Source organism: Hemibagrus wyckioides, linkage group LG02 (genome assembly GCF_019097595.1).
Source record: "Hemibagrus wyckioides isolate EC202008001 linkage group LG02, SWU_Hwy_1.0, whole genome shotgun sequence".
NCBI classification, from domain to species: domain Eukaryota; kingdom Metazoa; phylum Chordata; class Actinopteri; order Siluriformes; family Bagridae; genus Hemibagrus; species Hemibagrus wyckioides.
In genome coordinates, this window is record NC_080711.1 from 192,897 (window position 1) to 212,896 (window position 20,000).

Sequence of the window (20,000 nt, forward strand, 5' to 3'; positions counted from 1 at the left end):
GAGCATAGAGTGACTTACAAGAGTGGAGAGTAGGAGCACACAGGTAGACTACATCCCTATGTAGAAGAGGCAATCTGAAAGAGATTAGTGACTGTAGTGGTAGGGGGGGAGAGTGTAGCCAGACAGGATAGGATGGTGGGGTGTAGGGTGGATTTGGTGGTCTGTAAGGAGAGGTCAAAAGATAGAGATGGAGAAAGAAAAACCCAAGTGGTGGAAGCTGAAAAAAGGGGAGGAATGTTGTGAGGAATTTAGACAAGAAGTTGGAGGCAGGCTCTGGGTGGTCAGGGTAGTGCTGCCAGATGACTGGGAAACTTCACAGCCCAGAAGTGGGATCAGGGGAGACAGGAAGGAAGGTGCTGGAGTGTGTCATCTGGAAGGGAGAGGAAAAGAAGATAAAAGGAGACTTGGTGGTGGAATGGAGGGAAGTTCAGGATAGTATTCCAGAGGAAGAAGGTTAGCCAAGAAGAGAAGTGGGACATGGACAGGACTGAAGAGAGGAATAGAACCAGGAATACAAGGAGTTACAGCACAGAGTGAAGAGAGGGAGGTGTCTAAGGCCAAGCAGAAGGCGTATGATGGAGTTGTACACTAGGTTGGGGACACTAGAGGAAGGAGAGAAAGGGACTTTGGTACAGGTTAGCTAGGCAGAGGGATCAAGATGGGAAGGATGTGCAGCAAGTTAGAGTTATTAAGGATAAGAGATGGAAAGATGCTCACAGAGTGAGGAGAGTGTACAGAGAAGATGGAAGGGAGTACTTTAAGAAGACCTGAATGGAGGAAAATGAGAGGGAAACAAAAAGAGTAGAAGGGGTGAACTCTGTGGAACAGGAAGTAAGATAAGATTAGAAAGGATGAAGTCAGGAAGGCTTTGAAGAGGATGAAAAGTGGAAAGGCAGTTGGTCCTGACGACATCCTGGTGGAGGTCTGGAAGTGTCTAGGAGGCGGCAGTGGAATTTTTAACTGGTTTGTTTAACAGGGTTTTAGAGAGTGAGAAGATGCCTGAGGAATGGAGAAGAAGTGTATTAGTGCCGATCTTTAAGAATAAGGGTGGCGTGCAGAGTTGCAGCAACTATAGGGGATAAAGTTGATGAGCCACACAATGAAGCTCTGGGAAAGAGTAGTGGAAGCTAGGTTAAGGAAGGTAGTGGAAATTTGTGAGCAGCAGTATGGCTTCATGCCCAGAAGAGCACAACAGATGCAATTTTTGCTGTGAGAATGTTGATGGAGAAGTATAGGGATGGTCAGAGAGAGTTGCACTGTGTGTTTGTAGACTTGGAGAAAGCGTATGACAGGGTGCCAAGAGAAGAGCTGTGGTACTGTATGAGGAAGTCAGGAGTAGCAGAGAAGTATGTCAGAGTGGTGCAGGACATGTATGAGAGGAGCAGGACAGTGGTGAGGTGTGCTGTAGGTCAGACAGAGGAGTTCAGAGTGGAGGTGGGACTGCATCAGGGATCGGCTCTGAGCCCCTTCCTGTTTGCTGTGGTGATGGACCAGTTGTCAGAGGAGGTCAGACAGGAGTCTCCTTGGACAATGATGTTTGCAGATGACATTGTGATCTGTAGTGAGAGCAGGGAGCAGGTGGAGGAAAACCTGGAGAGGTGGAGGTTTGCGCTGGAGAGAAGAGGAATGAAAGTCAGTGGTAGTAAGACTGAGTACATGTGTGTGAATGACAGGGAGGGAAGTGGAACAGTAAGATTACAGGGTGAAGAGGTGAAGAAGGGACAGGAGTTTAAGTACTTGGGGTCAACAGTCCAGAGTAATGGAGAGTGTGGGAAAGAGGTAAAGAAGCGAGTGCAGGCGGGTTGGAATGGGTGGAGAAAGGTGTCAGGAGTTCTGTGTGATAGAAAAACTATCAGAGAGAATCAAGGGAAGGTGATACAAGACAGTGGTGAGACTGGCCATGCTGTATGGTTTAGAGACAGTATCACTGAGACAGAGACAGGAGTCAGAGCTGGAGGTAGCAGAGCTGAAGGCGTTGAGGTTCTCTTTGGGAGTGACACGGTTGGACAGGATTAGGAGCAGAGTACATCAGAGGGACAGCTCATGTTGGGCGTTTGGGGACAAAGTTAGAGAGGCCAGGTTAAGATGGTTTGGACATGTCCAGAAGAGGGAGAGTGAGTATATTAGTAGGAGAATGTTGGACATGGAGCTGCCAGGCAGGAGGAAAAGAGGAAGGCCAAAGAGGAGGAATATGGATGTAATAAATGAGGATGTGAAGCTAGTAGGTGTAAGTGTTGAGGATGCAGAAGATAGGGATAGGTGGAGAGAGATGATTCGCTGTGGAGACCCGTGAAGGGAAAAGCCGAAAGAAGAAGATTCAGAAACACCACAATGGCACTGTTCATTCTGGAGGCAGAGACAATGTTCTCATGCCCCACCACGTTACCAACTGCTAGACAACATTCCTCTACACTCGCTGGACACACAACACGGACACCGTGCTGGTGAGTCAGACTCTCACACAGCCTCGTGTTCGGATCCACCATAACCACGCTTCACCGACACACTACTCACACACACACTCACACACACTCACACTCGCTCACATACAGAGAGAGAGGGAGGGAGAGAGAGAAAGACAAAGGGAGAGACAGAGAGGGAGGGGGGGGCAGACAGAGAGAGAGAGAGAAAGAGTGTTTTGTCCTTGTTTATTCTCCTTACCCGTTACTATGGTAACCTGCGAAGGTATTGAGTGTTAGAGTGACTGTGCAGATTTGATGGTCAGTAAATATTTGGGCGTTGTGAATTACATCATGAATATGAACCCAAAATATTGATATTAAACTTGAATGTGAGGTCATTGTCCATCTGCAGTGTGAAGCTCCATCTGAGTCCTGGAAGTGTGTGTGTGTTAGGAGATATCATCTCATACACTGCTGTTTCTCTCAGCACTCACTTCCTCCAGAAACACACCAGGAGCAATTCCTCTGGCAGACCTACACACCATGCTATCAGACCCTGTGGTTGGCTTCTGACCATCAGCAGCTCCTTCCTTCTCCGTGTTCTCCTCTCCACTCTCTGCTCTCCAGAGGATGCTGACACATGATGCTGCACATATGGTAAAGCCTGAGTATTTACTCTGGTCAACCTTTCTCTTGATGGTGGACTTTGACACAGATAGACGAGGTCTTGCATATCTTTTGGTGTTCCTGAGGCCACCCAGAGCCTTCGGTCATTTTAAGGAGGAACCGAGTGCTTGGTTCTTCATCGTTTCTTCCTCATATCATCTCCTCACCACCTGCGCCATCGCTGGCTTGCTCATTAGAACTAAATATACATTTTAATTTCTAATGTTATCATTTATATTCTATTATTTTTTAAAAATCTGTCTACTTAAATTTGATCCCTCAAAAAGGGGGCAGGGCCACATATTAAAAGTACTGTAGTTCCTACACTGCTAAATTTCCTACACTAATATCCATTATTTAATGTAAATACACTAAAACAACAATATCCATGTCAGTGTCCAAACATTGATGGACAAGTCAGTGTCCAAATGTTGATGGACATGTCATTGTCCAAATGTTGATGGACATGATTGTACATAGAGACAGACTCCATGCTGTACACATCACCATATTCACACTCTCACATTTTTAACTCAGCAGCTAGAGGTCCAGTGGGAGTGAGGGTTTTACGTGAGGAGTGTGTGTGTGTGCTAGAGTGTTCACAATCACCAGATGTTCACACACTTCCCATTGGTCACTGTGAGAAAATGCCTAATAATCACAGTGTAGCGGTCATTAGTTCTATCAGCACTGCTATCAGAAAACAAGAAGGAAAGATTTTAATTGTCACCCATCACTGCAGGCTCTCACACTCCAGCCCCTGACTTCCTGTATTTCTGCCTTCTGGTTTCCTGTTCATAAAAGAGGAAAGGAGAAGCACAACTTGACCTTCAACACTCTTATTCAACAAAAGAGAGAGAGAGAGAGAGACTTTCCTGTCTCCACATTCCTCTGGCTCTGGCTCAGAGGGTCACTGGGACTATAAAGCCAGAGCTGAAGACTGACAGAAGAACATCTCATGGCCTTTCATTCTGAGTCTAAAACATTCTTTGTGAGACTCGTCCTCTGTCACCAATGTTCACTTCAGACAACAGCTACAGAGGCCATGCCCCTTTCAATAAATCAACAGAGGCCACACCTCCTTCAGTGAGATTGACAGCTACGGAGGCCACGCTCACTTTAACGAGCATTTCTTTTTGTGTGTGTGTGTGTGTGTGTGTGTGTGCGTGTGTGTGTTTCTTACCGGTCGTAACACTTGCCATGCAGAAGTGATTTAGCGTAGCGGTCCAGGTTCCCAGATGGATCGTCACCCTTCATCCCTTCCTCTTCATCATCCAGAGTCACGAAGAAAGCCGCTTTCTCAATGCAGTCCAGAGAACGCTTATTTACCCCTGAGCTGAAGAACTGCTTCCTCACACGGGCCCAGGGCACCCTGCATATACACACACACACACACAAAACATTCTTAGAAGTAAGGTAGTGCATTGTGTTGTGGCTGTCATGGTGACGTTTATCCAGTGGTCAGTGTTTTGCGTGTGTGTGAACCCTAGCCTAATTAAGCACCTAAAATGACATGATTAGGTTATATAATGTCACAATAGCATCAGTTGATGTTTTCCTGCTCTAATAAAAACAGGTTCAGGAGGAAAACACCTAACTGCCACTGATCACATTATACAGCTGAGGGCCAGCTTTTAAAACACATTCTGCAGCACCACCTGCTGGTCATTTAAAGGAAGTGCAGCAGCCAGAGTCACCCTTTTAAAGAACAGAGAAAGAAAAGTGAGTCTTCAGCATGTTATATTATTATTATTATTATTATTATTATTATTATTATCAACCTGACCAAGTTCTCCCACACCACCCCTCTGCTGCTCTTCCACCGGCTTCCTGTAGCTGCATCACATTCAGCTGGTGGAATGGACTTCCCCTAGATGTCCGAACAGCTGAGTCACTTACCATCTTCAAACGCTGGGTGATGACCTTTCTCTTCCTGAAGCACTTGAACTAGCTCTTGCTTTTCTGTCTAAGTTATTAGGCTGATGTTCTCTGAAGTCTGTGAGCCAATGCTGATGTGTTCATTAATAAGTCTCTCTGGATAAAGCCGTCTGCCACATGACAGAAAGCGTGAACGAAAATGTAAAGCTATCACATACAACAGGTTAGAGTCAGACAAGAACATCAGGGGTTTATCTAATCCACGTGGTGCAGTGTGTAGTGTGTAGTTTGTAGTGTATAGTGTGAAGTGTGTAGTGTGCAGTGTGCAGCGTATAGTGTGTAGTGTGCAGTGTGTAGAGTATAGTGTGGAGTGTATAGTGTGGAGTGTGGAGTGTATAGTGTGTAGAGTATAGTGTGTAGTGTATCGTGTATAGTGTATGGTGTGTAGTGTGTAGTGTATAGTGTGGAGTGTATCGTGTATAGTGTGGAGTGTACCGTGTATAGTGTATGGTGTGTAGTGTATAGTGTGGAGTGTATTGTGTATAGTGTGGAGTGTACCGTGTATAGTGTATGGTGTGTAGTGTGTAGTGTGTAGTGTATAGTGTGCAGTGTATAGTGTATGGTGTGTAGTGTATAGTGTGGAGTGTATTGTGTATAGTGTGGAGTGTACCGTGTATAGTGTATGGTGTGTAGTGTGTAGTGTATAGTGTGCAGTGTATAGTGTATGGTGTGTAGTGTAAAGTGTGGAGTGTATAGTGTGTAGTGTATAGTGTATAGTGTATGGTGTGCAGTGTATAGTGTATGGTGTGTAGTGTATAGTGTGTAGTGTATAGTGTATGGTGTGTAGTGTATAGTGTGTATAGTGTGTAGTGTATAGTGTGTAGTGTATAGTGTATAGTGTATGGTGTGTAGTGTGTAGTGTATAGTGTGCAGTGTATAGTGTATGGTGTGTAGTGTAAAGTGTGGAGTGTATAGTGTGTAGTGTATAGTGTGCAGTGTATAGTGTATGGTGTGTAGTGTATAGTGTGGAGTGTATAGTGTATAGTGTATGGTGTGTAGTGTGTAGTGTATAGTGTGCAGTGTATGGTGTGTAGTGTAAAGTGTGGAGTGTATAGTGTGTAGTGTATAGTGTGTATAGTGTGTAGTGTATAGTGTGTATAGTGTGTAGTGTATGGTGTGTAGTGTAAAGTGTGGAGTGTATAGTGTGTAGTGTATAGTGTGTATAGTGTGTAGTGTATAGTGTGCAGTGTATAGTGTATGGTGTGTAGTGTATAGTGTGTATAGTGTGTAGTGTGCAGTGTATGGTGTGTAGTGTATAGTGTGTAGTGTATAGTGTATGGTGTGTAGTGTATGGTGTATGGTGTGTAGTGTATAGTGTATGGTGTGTAGTGTATAGTGTGTAGTGTAAAGTGTGGAGTGTATAGTGTGTAGTGTATAGTGTGTAGTGTATAGTGTGTAGTGTGTAGTGTATAGTGTATGGTGTGTAGTGTATAGTGTGTATAGTGTGTAGTGTGCAGTGTATGGTGTGTAGTGTATAGTGTGTAGTGTATAGTGTATGGTGTGTAGTGTATGGTGTATGGTGTGTAGTGTATAGTGTATGGTGTGTAGTGTATAGTGTGTAGTGTAAAGTGTGGAGTGTATAGTGTGTAGTGTATAGTGTGCAGTGTATAGTGTGTAGTGTGTAGTGTATAGTGTATGGTGTGTAGTGTATAGTGTGTATAGTGTGTAGTGTATAGTGTGCAGTGTATAGTGTATGGTGTGTAGTGTGTAGTGTATAGTGTGTATAGTGTGGAGTGTATAGTGTGTAGTGTATAGTGTGCAGTGTGTAGTGTATAGTGTGTATAGTGTGTAGTGTATAGTGTGCAGTGTATAGTGTATGGTGTGTAGTGTGTAGTGTATGGTGTGTAGTGTATAGTGTGTAGTGTATAGTGTATGGTGTGTAGTGTATAGTATGTATAGTGTGTAGTGTGTAGTGTATAGTGTGTAGTGTATAGTGTGCGCTGTGTAGTGTATAGTGTGTATAGTGTGGAGTGTATAATGTGCAGTGTGGAGTGTATAGTGTGGACTATATAGTGTGGAGTGTATAGTGTGGAGTATATAGTGTGGAGTGTATAGTGTATAGTGTGGAGTGTATAGTGTGGTGTGGATAATGTGTAGTGTGGAGAGTATAGTGTGGAGAGTATAGTGTGGAGTATATAGTGTGGAGTATATAGTGTGTAGTGTGGAGTATATAGTGTGGAGTCTACAGTGTGGAGTGTATAGTGTGGAGTATATAATGTGGAGTGTATAGTGTGGTGTGTATAGTGTGGAGTATATAGTGTGGAGTATATAATGTGGAGTGTATAGTGTGGAGTATATAGTGTGGAGTGTATAGTGTGGAGTATATAATGTGGAGTGTATAGTGTGGAGAGTATATGTGTTTGTGTATGTGTGTATATGTAACCTGTTTCCAGCGGTCAGTGCTCCCAGTCTCTCCTCTCCTGGTGCTGGAGCTGAAGGGTGATCCAAGATGTTCTGGATCTGGTGTTGTATTTCTCGGGGAGAGAGAAGACGTCCAGCAGAATAAACCCACAGCCTGAAATAGCGCCCCCTGTGGTAGACGGCCACAAACTCACTGTCCTCCCAGTGCCTCAGTGTGTCTGTGTGAGAGAGAGAGACATAGAGAGAGAGAGAGAGAGAGACAGATTTTTTTTTACTTTTTACAGTCCTTTTATTTAAAGTCACATTATACATAGGTCACTCAATAAATAAATAAATGAATAAATAAATACATATTAAAACCATTTCAATAAATTGGGTTCAGTATAGCAGGGGATAGTTAAAAAAAGTGAGAATTAGTTTAGCTCTGGTGCAAAGCAGAGCTCTCCTTCTTCAACAGTGCACAGAGCTTTCTCACACCACCACACTGCCTCAAACATCAACAAATCATTCATACTCTTATAAAAATTAAAATTAATTTAAATTCTTGATTTAACCAGCCTGGAGAAAATTCTTTTAGCAGCACAGTCTGTTTTGTGCAATCTGTTTTTTTCTGCTCAGGTAAATTGCCATTTTTGGCAAATATAAAATTGATCAGTTGGCACCTGAACCAGTGTTTCCTGACAAAATTAAAACCAAAAATAAAACACTGAAAAGTAAAAACAACATTAAAAGACCTTAAAATGCTCCGTAAAAACACAAACAGTGACTGTAACCTGGAGCAGTGAATAAAAGCATGAAAAACTGTTTCTCTCTGTGAACAAAAAGGACAATCATGTGCAACATCAGGGTTTAAAACAGAAATAAAAGAGTTCACAGAGATAATACAGTGTAAAATCCTCCACTGGAGGTCAGCAGATTTTTTAGTTAACGGTGGTTTATACAGTGCGTCCACTCTGGTTTAATATCATCATTAAAACCATGTACACTTCTCCATGGGGTGTCCACCCTCCCACTCAGCTTCTCCTTGTTTAAAAACTTAAAACCAAAGTTCATCTCCCCTTCGCCCTGGCACTCCAGGAGCGGACCTTCAGACCCGTCAAGGTCAGGAGTGATGTCCAGCTGGGGAAAAGGTCCTTCTTCTGCATGGTTGGTCTTGGTAATCTGGTAGTCCATCAGCTGAACACGCTCCTCTGATGTTAGGGCAGTCCTCCAGCAATGTAAGAGCTGGTTGACAACACACAGGGACCTTAGTCCCAAACGTGCTGCCAGGTCCTCTGCCCATGACAGGTCCGTCCCCGCGATGTTCACCAGCTCCTGGAGTGTCACGACCCTCAAGGAGATGAGAGCTCCGGACAGTGCAGGGGCGGTCACACAGGAGATGTCCAGACACCCGCCGTGAATCAGGGGCTCCTCCGGCAGCCAGTGTAGCGTTCCGTAGCCCTTGTTTGGTTTTCTAAAACAGTTCCAGATTTGAAAAAGTCCACGGTAAAAACTTGGTAACCCAGAAATGTCCAGTGTTTTGGTGTCCATTAAAAACAAAGTTTGGTCTAGCCCCAGTACTCCAACCTTGTGTAAAAGTCCATGGGCTGTTGCTCTCCATATTAAATCTCTGGGACCAGTGAGGAGTCTCTAGAGGAACTGGAGGCAGAAAGCTGCAGTTCTGCCGGCTATCTGGACCAGCCCCTGTCCCCCCCTCCACTTTGGCAGGTGAAAGACGCTCTGAGGAATCCAATGTAGACCGTCCCAAAAGAAGTCCACCAGCAGGGCCTGGATGTTCGCCAGCAGGTTTGGCGGCGGATCCACGCATGCCAGCTTGTGCCAGAGGGACAAAACGGCGAGGTTGTTGATGACCAGCATTCATTCCCTGTAGGACATCCTTGGGACCAGCCGCTTCCACCTGCTCAGTCTGCTCTTCACGTGCTCTACAGAGCCTTCCCAGTTTTTATTTAAAAACTCAGCATTCCCCAGGTAGACACCCAAGTATTTAAAACCACCTTTTTTCCACACTAGACCCCCTGGTAGTGAAGGTTGCCCACCTCCCCACTCCCCAATTAAAATGGCTTCACTTTGGGTCCAGTTGACTTTTGCAGAAGATAAACCTGAAAGTCATTTAAAATGTCAGTTAAAACGTTCACGTCTTTTTGTGAGTCTATCATTATTACCAGGTCATCTGCATATGCTGACAAATACAGACCTATCAGACACACAGTACGACTGATCCTGGTGAGTGATCTGCTCCATAACCTTGGTCAGTCTTGAGGCTAATGCTTTTGAGAGCAGCTTGATGCCAGTGCACAGTAGTGACACCGGGTGCCAGTTCTTCAGGTGGGTCAGGTCTCCCTTTTTGGCAGCAGGGTCAGGATGGCTCTCCCGCAACTCAGCAGGAGCTGACCGACATTCATGCTGCCCTGTAGGACCTCCAGCACGTCCTGCCCTAATACTGCCCAGAAAGCTTTGTAGAATTCAACAGGGAGACCATCTATACCTGGCGCCCATCCGTTCTCCATGTTCACCTGCCCCGGGCGCTCACAAACACCGGGGTCACTCTGCCTCTCAGGGCAGGCCTGAACAAGATGACCTGTTTTACCACATTTAAAACACTTAATATCTGCATCTGAGGAGACAAATATGTTGTAGTCAAATCCTTCAATAGAGAATTTAAAAACAGCATTCAGCTCTTCCACACCTTCTTTGAACACGATAAACACCATTCTCCTGAAAGACACCAAGTGTTTCACCAGTGGGGATTTACAACCAAAGGGGAATTCTCATAATGGGGCAGACAATTCGCCTGTACCAAGACAACTCTTTACAGATAGCCTCATCTGAAATAAAAGGATGGACATTGGACAACATGACCTTCTTAGATGGGGAACTGAGGGGAGAAACCAGTATTGTCTCATTATTAATAATTATTCCATTCTGGATCACTTTTCAACATTATTCAGAAACACCACAATGGCACTGTTCATTCTGGAGGCAGAGACAATGTTCTCATGCCCCACCACGACTGCTAGACAACATTCCTCTACACTCACCGGACACACAACACGGACACCATGCCGGACACACAACACGGACACCGTGCCGGACACACAACACGGACACCACGCCGGACACACAACACGGACACCACGCCGGACACACAACACGGACAACGTGCCGGACACACAACACACTCACACACACAGTTATTTTCCGCACACACACACACACAATAAGTATATAAATATTCTAAGATTTTAAACGGAAAAGAATTGCACTTAGCCAACCGCTCTCATGCGCTCTACACGCCACACTCGCCTCTCCACCAAGCATGCGCAGAGAGAGAGAGAGAGAGAGAGAGAGAGAGAGAGAGAGACAGAGACAGAGAGAGAGAAAAAGACAGAGAGAGAGAGAGAGAGACAGAGAGAGAGAGAGAGAGAGAGAGATAGAGACAGAGAGACAGAGCGAGACAGACAGAGAGAGAGAGACAGAGAGAGAAAGAGAGAGTGGTTTAACACGTCTTTATTTGATCAACATTCTTTTTCTTGGGTTTTTACATATTCACATTATATACACCACAAATATGAATAAATAGAACATAAATAAAATTTGTAATAAAATAAATGTTATAGCATTTTAAAAATTTAAAACCAGTGATCCGTTAAGTCCAACTTCACATAACACCCCCCCACACACAGTCCAAACATCAGCAAAATCTTGAAGGTTATTAACCAATTTAAAATAAGCGTACTTGTTTGGTATTTTTGCTGCCACCATCCCTTTCAACATGTTCTCCACATCTACTGAACCTATTCCTAACATTTTGTTTTTTCGAGACTTCCAGATGGCCAATTTCGCCGATCCCATCAGATAGATAAACACTTCTTTTTCCTTTCATGATATTTATATCTGGGGCCACTAATGAACCATCTATGGGAAAACGTTTTACCCATACCTTCAAAACAAGACTGTAAAAAATTAAAGAGACCTTTTAATCTTGCACAATGGATAAACAAATGGTCTACTGTCTTCTCAACCCCACAACATGGACATTCCCTCCCCACTGCTGGATTCAGGTGTGCCACGTGTCTGTTTGTTGCTATTGCACCATAGAGGAGTCTCCACTGCAGGTCTGCTGTATGTTTCTCAACAGGAGGCTTGTACAGAGACCTCCAGCATCCTCCAAAATCTGGGCCAAACAACTCTGACCACCTCCACACTTTCACTCTTCTTAGGACATTTTGGTGGTTCACTTTCACACATGTAATATACAATGTTGTTTTTGTTATGTCCTTGAACTTCCCCAGCTCTGGCGTTTTGAAGAGAGTTCTCCTGATGCCATCCTCCTGGTTATTCTCCTGTACAAGTGCTGAAACAGTGATGGCAAGAAAATTGTAGTCGCTCCTGCTGCCTTGTAAAGACTGACTTTCTAAAGCCTCCCTGCAGGTTCTCAGCAGAGCTGCTCTCACCTCCTCCAGTACGTGGTCTAGGACCCACAATGATCCTTGTGTTCTGCTGAAGTGATGCAGCTGTTCTCCATCTGTTTACATCCCGGGGATGTTCGATCCTAAGTAGAGCGCAGGCTATGTTAGTCCACCCGAGGTCATTTTCAAATAAGAGTCTCTGTGCTGCCTGTAATCAAAAGGTAATGATCCGGCTTTTTATGTCCACTAGGCTTTGACCTCCTTCCTGTACTGGTATGTATAACGCACATGCAGGAATCCAGTGCTGCCCAGTCCAAATAAACTCCACAGATTGTCTTTGGACTAATTTTGTCAGGCCTTCTGGTGGCTGTAGGACGTTCAGCTTGTGGCAAAGCATGGAAGCAGCCAAGTTGTTTATAACCAGGACTCTACCCCTATAGGATAGTTCTGGTAATAGCCATTTCCAGTGAGACAACTTAGCTAGTACCTTTTCCAGCATGCCCTCCCAGTTCTTCTGTCTGTGCTGTTCTGTACCTAAAAACACACCTAGAACCTTGATCCCATCCATTCTCCATTTTAGTCCCCCTGGAAGCTGTGGTGATCCCCCATTTTTCCATAATTGTGCGACCTGGTGTACAGTATGTCTGTTCACTTTTCAAAACCTGGTTCAAGCATGTTTTAAGTCTGTTAGCTAAACCTTTAGAAAGAATTTTGTAGTCAGTACACATTAGTTATACAGGGTGCCACTTCTTCAGCAACCCCAAGTCTCCATTCTTTGGTAAAAGTGACAGCACTGCCCGCTGACAGCTATTGGGTAATTTACCCTTCTCAAAGCTTTCACAGATAACGTCATACAAGTCTTTTCCTAGAACACCCCACAATTCTTTGTAAAATTCGGCTGGTAGACCATCGAGTCCCGGGGCTCGCTCTGTTGAAAGCTTCTGGACTGCCTCCGATAGTTCATCAAAATTTATTCTTGACTCCAGCATATTTCTGTCCTCTTGTTTTAGCTATGTGCTCAGGCTCACATTTAGTCCTTCCAAACAGTTCTTCATAAAAGTTGGTAGCCATCCTTCTCATTTCCCCAGGATCTGAAGTTATGGTACCGTCTTCTCGACGAAGGTGAAGTACGCTTTTGCCGTGCCATTTTACACTCAAGATTAAAAAAGCAGGCAGTTGGAACATCCATTTCTTTTGGATGAAATGGAGATACTCTGGCTCTTATTAAAGCACCTTTTACGTGTTCCTCTAAAAGAGCCTTCAGTTCCAGCTTCTTCACCTTTAAGTCCATGTTTACACCCCCAGCATTACATTCAATTAAATGTTCTATTTTGCTGATGTCCATTTCCAGCTGTGCTATGTTCTTTTTTAAAACTCCAGTGGTATTACGGCTAAACTGTTGACAAAGGACCCTAATATTGGTTTTACCCACTTCCCACCACTCTGACAGACTCTCAAACTGCTCCTGTCTTAAACCCCAAATTTCCCAGACCTACAGAATTTTTCACAGAAGGACTTGTCTTGTAGTAACTTGGTGTTAAAATGCCACTAATATTTTGGACATGGTGGTTTTGAGACATTAAAATCTATAGTGACCATATGATGGTCAGAAAACCTGTTGGGGACTATGGCTGCATTAACTACCCTGTTGTTTTCTAATTTATTTAGATATATTCTATCCAGTCTTGCACCTGCAATCCTGGAATCCACTATTTTTACCCATGTATAATGCTTAGCTGTTTTATTTCGATTCCTCCACACATCCAATAAATCAGTTTCATTTATGATATTGAGAAGAATGCTGCTGGTGTGTGGTTGTGGCTCCTCTCCATTTCTGTCTAAATGAGAATGAAGTGTGCAGTTCCAGTCTCCTCCCATTATCACACAAACATCATCTTCCCTGTACTGTCTTAATACATTTTTTAACTTTTTAAAAGTCCCTGCCTGCTCTATACAGTTATTGGGTGCATAAACATTAATAAACAGTAAGCTAACATTTCTGCTTTTATAACTAAAATTCTACCCTTTTCTACTTCAACACTGGATAATAATTTTAGATCTAAGTTTTTTGAGAAGAGGACAGCTACTCCTGCACTTAAGTTTGTTCTATAACTATAAGAATGCATTCCCCTTCCCACCATCTCTTCAAGTCTACCTCATTATCCTCATCAGTGTGTATTTCCTGTAAGAATGTTACATTTACTCCCTTTAAGTTAATAAATTCTTTGATCAGTGCTCTTTTCCTCATATCCCGTCCCCCATTGATATTTAGCGAGCCCACCCTTATAATATTCATAAAGAGGGTTTGAAAAAGGGGAAAAAAGACAGTAAGAAAAGTGAGGACAGGAAAGACACCCTGAGTGATCCACGTTTCATTTGACCTGTTTACTCAATTTTCATCTGATTGGGAGGTTTTCCCCCTCCTTAACTTGGTTAAGATCTTTTTTAAGCGAAATCTTTTTCATTGGCTCAGTCTGTCCTCTCCAACCCTCCGCTGCCAGTACAGAACCGAGTTTTCAAACTGTTTTACATCCGTAAAAAAGCTTCGCACATCAACTGCTTTACCAAATGTCTTGTCCAGAAACTCATTAATCTCTTCTAATAAATACACCTGATCACCTATGTGAGAGATGTCAGATACATCCGAGAAATCCGACAATGCACCACCATCATCGTCATCATCATCATTTTCCATTCCTTCATCCATTGGTTCTCCTTGTTGTTTTCTCAATCCCGTATCTGCTGTTCCTTCATGGTTAACTACAGGAACAGGGTCTGAGCCTGCAGCCTCTACACTGTTCTCACCTGCAGACCCTAACCCCTTCACCCCTGGCACCTGCACCTCAGTATTTATACCATCACACACACCATCTGCAGCTGAAACCTCCTCAGCTACACACATTTTTTCCATCTCAGTAACCTTGATTCCATCATTTACATTCTCCTCCACACTTTCCTCTCCCTGATTTTCTTTACTTCTGGTCTGCTCCTCTGTTATAGCTCCATCATTTCTGGTGTTCACCTGTTCCTCTGTTACTTGGACCTGCTTCACCCTCTGCCCCGTCTCTATAGGGACAGGAGAGTTTCATATGCCAAACATTACCCCACTCGAAGCAGCGCATCTCCCCCGTGCTCGCGTACAGCATGTATGACTTTCCTTTGTGTAAACAACGGAAAGACACGTTCAGGGTCGGAGACTTCAGGAACATATAAACCTGTCTCCTGAACGACACCAAATGCCTCAGAGCCGGGCTCTTACAGCCGAGCGGCACCATTCTTACCCCGCTAGCAAACTTACCAAAGTGGGAGAGCTTGCGTTCAATCTCGGTGTCGGAAATAAACGGTGGGACATAATCAAAATAAATAATCACTCTGATGGTGGGTGAGGCTAACGGCTGAACCATAACATAACCGGCACTTACCATAAGTCCGCTCGAGACCAGCTTACTGACCAACTGCTCCTGCTTCAGGAACACCACCACTGCCTTGTTCATTCGGGAAGCAGAGACGATGTTTTCATTTCCCACTCGTTCAGCTATATCCAAAAGCACGTCTTCTACTGAGACTCTTGCATTAGTTACACACCTGATGGTGTGATAGACTGCTCCCGGAGAAACAGGAACAAGCACACACAAAATACTCTCACACGTGGACTTATTGTGCAACGAGAAGTTTTTTTAGAAAAGAAGAAAAAGGAAAAAAGTTTAAAGTTGAACAAGACCCTTTTCAAAAATCGCTCTCCTTGTGATTACCCTCCCACACTTCCGCTTCCCAGCATGCACCGAGAGAGAGAGAGAGAGAGAGAGAGAGAGAGAGAGAGAGAGAGAGAGAGAATTTTTGAATTTTAATAAACCCTTTACTGGGTTATATGGATGCCATGTTAAACAGAAAAATTGCATCATATCATACCATCAAGAGCAGAGTAAATCAAATACAGAAAAAATTAAATGAAATTAATAAAAAACTCCAGAATGAGAAAAAAAAAAAAGAGAGCCCAGGGTTAGAACCCAGTGGTGCCAGACCATGCCATCCAGCTGGCCGAGTTCTTCTCGGTTCACCGCATGGACAGAACACTGGAATCGGGGAAGTCAAGGGGAGGCGGCGTGTGTTTAATGGTGAACAGTAGCTGGTGCAACAGCGCGAGTGTTGTTCCTCTCACACGCTCCTGCTCACCCAACCTGGAACTATTGACCATCAAATGTTGTCCTTTTTATCTTCCTCAGGAGTTTACATCGGTCATAGTCAGTGCTGTTTATATTCCACCTCGGGCAGACACAGACACTGCTTTATGCGAGCTGCATAAAGCAGCACCAGACACCAGACTGGGGATTTTAACAGCGCCAACCTCAAACGCACAGCGTCGAACTTTTATCAGCACATCACCTGCCCCACCAGGGGTGAAAGGACACTGGACCACTGCTACACAACAGTCAGAGACGGCTACAAGGCACAACCTCGCCCCCCGTTTGGGAAATCCGACCACACCGACATCTTCCTCATGCCAAAATATAAACAAAGGCTCAAGCAGGAAGTTCCGGCTCGGAGGGAGGTCTCACACTGGATGGACCAATCGATGGCCGCTCTGCAGGATGCTCTGGATGACGCAGACTGGGACATGTTTCAGCGCAGCTCTGATGATGTCAACATGTTTATGGAAGCGGTTGTGGGATTCATCAGGAAACTAGCGGATGACACAGTTCACAAGACTATCATCAGAACATTTCCCAATCAGAAGTCGTGGGTGGATAAATCCGTTCGCGGATTTATCGTATGGCAGGGACTAAGAACTATGACGAACTACAAAACACCATCTTCCAGATCGGTGAATGCAGACACTTCTCTGGCAGACGAGCTAAACACCTTTTACGCTTGCTTCGAGGCTGCAGCTCACAGCGCTAACGGCATTAGCAATGCTATTGGCAGCACACATGTGGAGCATGCCGGAGAAGAAAACGCATTCATCATCTCGGAGCACAACGTGAGAAAGGAGAGTGAATACCAAGAAGGCAGCAGGACCAGATGGCATCACGGGTCGGGTCCTGAAGGCCTGTGCTGACCAGCTTGATCCTGTGTTCACTGAGATATTCAACCTCTCCTTGGATCAGTCTATAATCCCGACATGCTTCAAACGGTCCACCATTGTTCCAGTCCCCAAGAAACCCCAGCCCGCCTGCCTGAATGACTACCGCCCAGTGGCCCTTACCTCAGTAGTGATGAAGTGCTTCGAAGGACTAATCAGAGACTTCATCACTTCTTCCCTACCTGACACCCTGGACCCGCTACAGTTCGCGTACCGTCCCAACCGATCTACTGAGGATGCCATCGCACACCTCCATCATACAGCCCTGAGCCATCTGGATAGCAGAAGAGGGAATTATGTCAAAATGCTGTTTGTTGACTACAGTTCAGTGTTTAACACCATAGTTCCCTCCATACTCACCACTAAGTTGGAGATCCTGCGCCTCAGCCCATCCCTGTGTCGCTGGATCTCCAACTTCCTCACAGACAGACCACAGGCGGTACGGTTGGGCAACCATGTCTCACCCTCACTCACTCTCAGCACTGGAGCCCCCCAGGGCTGTGTTCTGAGCCCCCTGCTGTACTCTCTGTACACCAACTATGGTGTGGCCACTTCCAGCTCCAACAACATCATGTTTGCGGGAGATACTGTGGTGGTGGGCCTGATCTCCAACAACGACGAGACGGCCTACCTAGAGGAGGTTAGAAACCTGGAATTATGGTGCCAGGTCAACAATTTCCTCCTGAAAGTCAGCAAGACTAAGGAGCTGATAGTGGACTTCAGCACCAAGCAGGAGAGGAATTACCAGCCCCTCACTATCAACGAGTCCCCAGTGGAGAGGGTGGACAGTTTCTGGTACCTAGGCGTTTACATCACGCAGGACCTGACATGGTCCTGTCATGTCAACACCCTGGTGAAGAAGGCCCGGCAGTGTCTTTATCATCTTAAACACCTGAAGGACTTTAAACTTCCCTCAAAGGTGTTAAAGGCATTCTACACCTGCCCCATTGAGAGCATCCTGATGGGGAGTATCACAGCCTGGTTTGGAAACAGCACCAAACAGGACAGACAAGCTCTCCAGAGGGTGGTGTGATCAGCCCAGCGTACCATCTGCACCGAGCTTCCTGACCTGGACACTATGTACAGCAAGCGGTGCTGGACCAAGGCCAGGAAGATAACGAAGGACCTCAGCCATCCCACAATGGACTCATCTCACTGTTGTGGTCAGGGAAACGTTTCCGTTCCTTGAAGGTGAACACAATGAGGAGGAGCTTCTTCCCGCAGGCCAATCGGGCCCTCAACCAGAACACCTAGAACCTGGACTTTCTGGACTTACCCCACACATGAACATGACATTTTACCTCAGCTGATTGTTGCACACACAAATTGCACTAATTGTATACCCTGCACTACTCTGCACACACAATAACCACACCCACTGGACATCTTTGTGTGCATACTGCACTGACACTTTACATATCGTATTATTTATTGTCATTACATTTATATTTATATATGACTTTTTCTATCTACATACATGTATATACTATATAATTAAAAATGTTTATACATGTATATATTTATATATTTTTATAAATATTTATAAATATTACATTATATTATCATATTATTATTATATTATAGATATTATATTATTATTATAGATATTATGTTGTTATGCTATTATATTATTTTATTATATTATATATAATATATTGTGTATAATATGTTGTATTATGTTATTATTTATTATGTCTATATGATGTTTATATTATATACACACTTTTATTTTTATTTTTTTATATATATATATTTTTTTTATATATTTATATTTTTATATACACATATATTTGTATATGTATATCCGATACACAATCGGCTTTGCATAACTATTAGTGTTTTTCATAATTTATCATGTCTTTAATTTCTACTATGTTAGTTTTTATTCTTCCTATTTTTCCATATATATTTTTATTACCTATATCCCTATACTTTTCTTGTCCACACACTTTACTTTATACTCTTCTTCAAATGTAGGACAGTCGTAATAAGCATTTCACTACATGTCCTACTGTGTATGATTTTGTATGTGACGAATAAAATTTTAATTTGAATTTCTACCCCAAATCTCCATGAACACAGGCAGCTTTCTGACTAGAGCACAGTACGCATGTTCGACTCTGAGCCTCGCAGCTACTAATCCCTTAAACATCACTACTACATGGACTGTAGCCTGTCCTGACATTTTGTTTTCGCTTGATTTCTAGATTAACAGTTTCACTGTACCAGATAAAAAACCAAGCAGAACTACAGTGCGTTTTGTTTTGCTGTATATTTTGGCCCGAAAATAAAAACCTGAAGGGAGAAGACACCGCCTATACCTGAAAACCAGCGTTCCAGCAACAGAAACAGATTTTTTAGCCATGTGCATTCTGAAAAGAGATAAAAAACAGATTCAGACCTGAGACAAAATGGACAACCCTCCCCAACACTAGGGTCGAGGTGCACCCGATGTCTGTTTGTGGCTATCGCTCCACTGGAGGTTGCCTGTCCGTTTATCTATCGGACGATTGTAAAGGGACAGCCAGCTGCTTTTAAGGGAAGAGTTGTTACCAAAATTCTCAGTCCACCTACTAGCTGGAACTCCCGCTAGGGACTGTGTATGCCACACCTTTACACAGAGCATATATAGAGCTTTCTTCCCAGCCAGCCCGAAGGTGCCCAGTTCCAGAGTGGTTAAAGAAAGGCTCTTCCACAGCTGCAGAGTTGTTCAGCGTAGGGAACTCATACTGACCTCCCTCTCTCCACTGGTCGATAACAGTTTGGTCATTCAGGAACTCCTGGTAGGCAGCAGGCAGTGACCGGCATGTCTCTGCTGCCAGTTGGTCCAGTAGTTGTTGTGACCTATTCACAGTTCTTTCCCTGACAGCTGCCCACCCTGTGCTCACAATGTGACCTAGCTTTGTAAAACCAGTAGTTCTTAGACGTGAGCACAGGCTGGCTGAACACAGGACCCTTGGGTTGAGGAGCTGGTTGTTGAGTAGAGGCTCCTCTAGCAGCCATGTTCCAGCTGTTGCATCAGGCATCCTTGAAAAGGAAAGAAACCTACAAGCTTCCAGCACAGACCTGTAAAAAAAAGTGTGAGGTTCACCAAGTCTGTTTCTTGCAAGTTCATCAGGAACAAGTGCTTGTCCAAGCCCATTT

General features: G+C 44.1%; 1 protein-coding gene across 1 annotated transcript in view; it reads right to left on the minus strand.

Moving 5' to 3' along the window:
• Nucleotides 1-3,668: 3,668 nt before the first annotated feature.
• Nucleotides 3,669-20,000, minus strand: part of LOC131369251 (carnitine O-palmitoyltransferase 1, liver isoform-like) — a 43,869-nt gene continuing 27,537 nt past the window's right edge. Inside the window, exons 10-12 of the mRNA XM_058415785.1 lie at nucleotides 7,390-7,585; nucleotides 4,252-4,440; nucleotides 3,669-3,859 (exon numbers count right to left, since the gene is read on the minus strand). Of these exons, the coding sequence (XP_058271768.1) occupies nucleotides 3,802-3,859; nucleotides 4,252-4,440; nucleotides 7,390-7,585 (443 nt within the window). The 3' untranslated portion in view covers nucleotides 3,669-3,801. The remainder of the gene's footprint in view (nucleotides 3,860-4,251; nucleotides 4,441-7,389; nucleotides 7,586-20,000) is intronic.